This window comes from Cyprinodon variegatus, unplaced genomic scaffold (genome assembly GCF_000732505.1).
Source record: "Cyprinodon variegatus isolate N-32 unplaced genomic scaffold, C_variegatus-1.0 Scaffold348, whole genome shotgun sequence".
Classification (NCBI taxonomy): domain Eukaryota; kingdom Metazoa; phylum Chordata; class Actinopteri; order Cyprinodontiformes; family Cyprinodontidae; genus Cyprinodon; species Cyprinodon variegatus.
In genome coordinates, this window is record NW_015150801.1 from 195,819 (window position 1) to 199,749 (window position 3,931).

A 3,931-nucleotide genomic window follows, 5' to 3' on the forward strand; every position below is an offset into this window, starting at 1 on the left:
GCTCCCGGAAGAAGGAAGCATCCTCCGCATCAGGCTGCCTGCTGCTGTTCTGATCAGAAAGTGGCCGCAGCAGCTCTGCATTGGAGGAGCTCAGCGGACTGGACCTGTGTTGTTGAAGGCAGAGCTGCTCTGCGGTGAGTGGAACGCCGCCATGTTTATGTTTGATCATTTTTATTGCTGACAGGCAGCAGTCATGCTCCTCTGCAGGAGTCTGGTAATAAACCAAGTGTTACCTCGTTTTATAAATGGGGGCATTAGGACGGTGAGTGGGACATCCGTTCACTTTGCTGGTCTGTTTCATTTTTAGCCGTTAATGTTGAACAAAATGCGGCTAATAATCCTGGTTATGTAGGGGAAACCATTAGCCGGTTAGCTGCCTTTACCTACTGAGGTGCCTCTTGGTTTGCATTTTATATTATAGCTGTAATCAATAGGGGCATAGATGATGGATTTGGTAACTAAATTCAATGTGAGTATTATTAAAAAGCATAAACAATTTGCAGTTAGCTAGCATTAGCTTACAGGAGAAACGTTTACTACCTATAATATTTCATTTGGTCACGCGCGCACCTGGCTCGCAGATTTTGCTGTCACGTGACAGGGCGGCGTTCTGTCAGACCAGCATACCTTTTCTCCGTCCCCTTTATCCCTCTAGTTTTGTACGAAAAATAGTCTAAACTACCTTAACAGGCGTATATTCATTTAGTCATTCAAAAAACAACAACATTCTAATTACGAATTTTTTGTTGTTTTTGAGGCTTATGGCGATTTTACCTTAATTTTTTTCGTACATGACTACAGGGATACATACAACGACGGAGCATCAGGGCCAGGCTAGATTTTTTTTTCTTTAATTCCGACAATAAAGTCCTAACATTGCGAGAATAAATTTGTAATGTTACGAGAATGAAGTCATCAACTCCAAACAGCAGATCATGGCCGACCAGCTCCACCAATCAGCAACCTGAGTCCCAATTTGACATCTTGCCCAGTTTGATGCTGCTGCTAAAAGATTTTATTATTGGTCAAACCAGATGCCAAACAATAACTTCACATGATGCTCCACATTCCTCATTTAAGGGAACAAAGTGCTTCTTGTAGGAGTTGTCATAAAATACAACTTGTTTCTCCTAAGTTTTGGACTTTATTCTTGTAATTTTAGGACTTTATTCTTGTAACTTTACGACTTTATTCTCATGATTTTGCGACTTTAATCTCGTAATTTTAATATTTTATTCTCGTAATTTTACAGCTTTATTCTCATGATATTACGACTTCTCACAATTTTACGACTTTATTTTCGTAATTTTACGACTTTATTCTCGTAATTTTGCGACTTTATTCTCGTAATTTTACTATTTTATTCTCCTAATTTTACGATTTTATTCTCATAATTTTATGACTTTATTCTTGTAATTTTACAACTTCTTATAATTTTACGACTTTATTATTGTAATATTACGACTTCTCGTAATTTTAAGACTTTATTCTCGTAATTTTAAGACTTTATTCTCGTAATTTTATGACTTTAGTCTCGTAATTTTATGGCTTCTTGTTAGTTTACGACTTTATTCTCGTAATTTTATGACTGTTCTCATTATTTTACGACTTTAGTCTCGTAATTTTACAACTTTATGCTCGTAATTTTACGACTTTATTCTCGTAATTTTACAATTTTATTCTCATAATTTTATGACTTTATTCTTGTAATTTTACAACTTCTCATAATTTTACGACTTTATTATTTTAATATTATGACTTCTCGTAATTTTAAGACTTTATTCTCGTAATTTTAAGACTTTATTCTCGTAATTTTACGACTTTAGTCTCGTAATTTTATGACTTCTCGTAATTATATGACTATTCTCATTATTTTACGACTTTATTCTCGTAATTTAACAACTTTATGCTCGTAATTTTGACTATATTCTCGTAATTTTACGACTTTATTCTCGTAATTGTTTGGGTATATTCTCATAATTTTACGACGGCCAGGCTAAATATTTTTTTTCTTCTGTTACCATAATAATGTAATAAAATTACGAGAGTGCAAAATAGTCTACTGTCAAAGATGACGCCCGGACTCTTAACCTGGGGGTACGGTGAGATGGTGGAGTTAAGGATAAGGTGGATTTGGTGCCAATGAAGTGAACCTCGGTTTTAGTGCCGTTTAATTTAAGGACCTTTTGGATGAACCAGGTTTTAACTTCACAGATGCAATCAGTCAGGGAGGTCAGTGGATGGGTGGATGAGGGTTTAGTAGTGAGGGAGAGCTCGGTGTCATCAGCATAACAGTGGAAATTAATGTTAAGTTTGCCGAAGATACTGCTAAGGGGAAGGAGGTAGATGATGAAGAGGAGGGGCCCCAGGACTGAACCCTGGGGGCCCCCTGATGTGACTGAAGAGGGGATCGATATGAAGGATTTTAGTTGAATGAACTGAGTGCGGCCAGAGAGGTAATGGTGTCGTTTAAGAACAGAAATAGTTATGAAATGTCTTCTAAACCCTGGAGGCTACATGACCAGCTCTCCAACGTTGTCTTCCAGTTTAGAAAGGGGTTAAAACATATTTTTTATCCCACCTTTTTCACATTATCAAGTGTTTTAAAGGCCGGTTGCAATTGTTTCATTTCCAAAGGGCAGGCTGCTCTGGTATCCTAACCTTACTCCTGTATATTTTGCCATTTTAGCCCATTTTTACTCTCTGAAAGAACACATGCCTCTGATCTCCTGATGCCTTTTTTGGTTCTGCTGCGACCAGCCGGATTCAGCCACATGTTGCACAGGATACTAGATTTCATTTGTCAGCATTTTTTTTCACTTGTCAGCATCTTTTTTTTCTTTTTTTTTTTGGTTTTTTTCTTTTTTTTTTTATACAAGGATTGAAGGAGCTTATTTTTTTGGCTTGCAGCAGAAATGTTATGGAGTGAATTTTGTTGTAGCATTGTTGCAAGCAAGGAAAACGTTTTGGAAAGAAATTTCACAAAAGAAATATGCAATTCACTAATGAAACCTTGAAAAGCTTTTTAATAATTTCTTTTTTTTCATAAAAAAGAAATTATTTTATTTTCAAAAGTTTTATTTTTTTTAATTTTATGTAACAAATTTCTTTTCTTGAAATTGAGTTTTATGAAATAATCATCCAGATCGTATTCTCTTCAGTTTTGGGTGAGGATTTTCCTCTGAAGTGAGGAGTAAAGACGCGTTTGAAATGAAGTGAATGTAATCTATGAAACATTATTTGTAAAACGGGTCACACTGTGTGGTCTGAACATAAACATACTTATGAATTTTGTTCTTTGAACCTTCAGGTATTTAAACATTCTCTTCTCGTTCCTTAAAGGCGTTTTGGAGAGGCATGAATGACTTTGCAGTTCTCAACACTGGGCGGAAGATGCCCCTGATTGGACTGGGGACCTGGAAGAGTGAGCCGGGAAAGGTAAAGGCTGAACGTTTATCATCCGTTTATCATCCATCCATAGTGCTGTGTTCAGGGATCCGGATCTAAAATGTCTATGGAGGGAATTTCTTTCCATTATTGTTGCAAAGAACATGTGTAAATAGAAATTATTTATAAAAAATAAAGCCATCCATATATTAAACTTTACAAAATGTATCAATAAAAAGGGTTTTAGAGGGTTTCCACAGGTCATTAAAAATCATTAAAAGTAATTAAATTATTATTTTTTTAAATTTAATTAGCATTAAAATTCATTAAATGTGCTTATCGTTGCATTTAAAATGCTTTATTTTCGTCGGATATATCAGGTGTTTGCGTGGAACTGCTTCTGGTTGATCGTAAAGCTGTACGTTTAGAAAAGAAGCGCGAGGCGGAGATAAAGCTAGAGAATGGGGAAAAATGAAAATTTCAATAAAAGTGGCTGGAAAAGAAATTATTCTTGACATCGCTGCCGTGTTTTTATATATATATA

General features: G+C 35.7%; 1 protein-coding gene across 3 annotated transcripts in view; it reads left to right on the forward strand.

Annotated features, from left to right (window-relative positions):
• Nucleotides 1-3,931, forward strand: part of akr1a1 (aldo-keto reductase family 1, member A1 (aldehyde reductase)) — a 12,297-nt gene continuing 8,366 nt past the window's right edge. The window contains exons 1-2 of one of the 3 annotated variants that reach the window (XM_015385772.1): nucleotides 1-134; nucleotides 3,343-3,438. In XM_015385772.1, coding sequence (XP_015241258.1) covers nucleotides 3,358-3,438 — 81 coding nt within the window. In that variant the 5' untranslated portion in view covers nucleotides 1-134; nucleotides 3,343-3,357. Of the gene's footprint in view, nucleotides 135-159; nucleotides 263-3,202; nucleotides 3,222-3,342; nucleotides 3,439-3,931 lie in introns of those variants that run through there. The other 2 variants (XM_015385771.1, XM_015385773.1) reach the window with 2 other exon arrangements.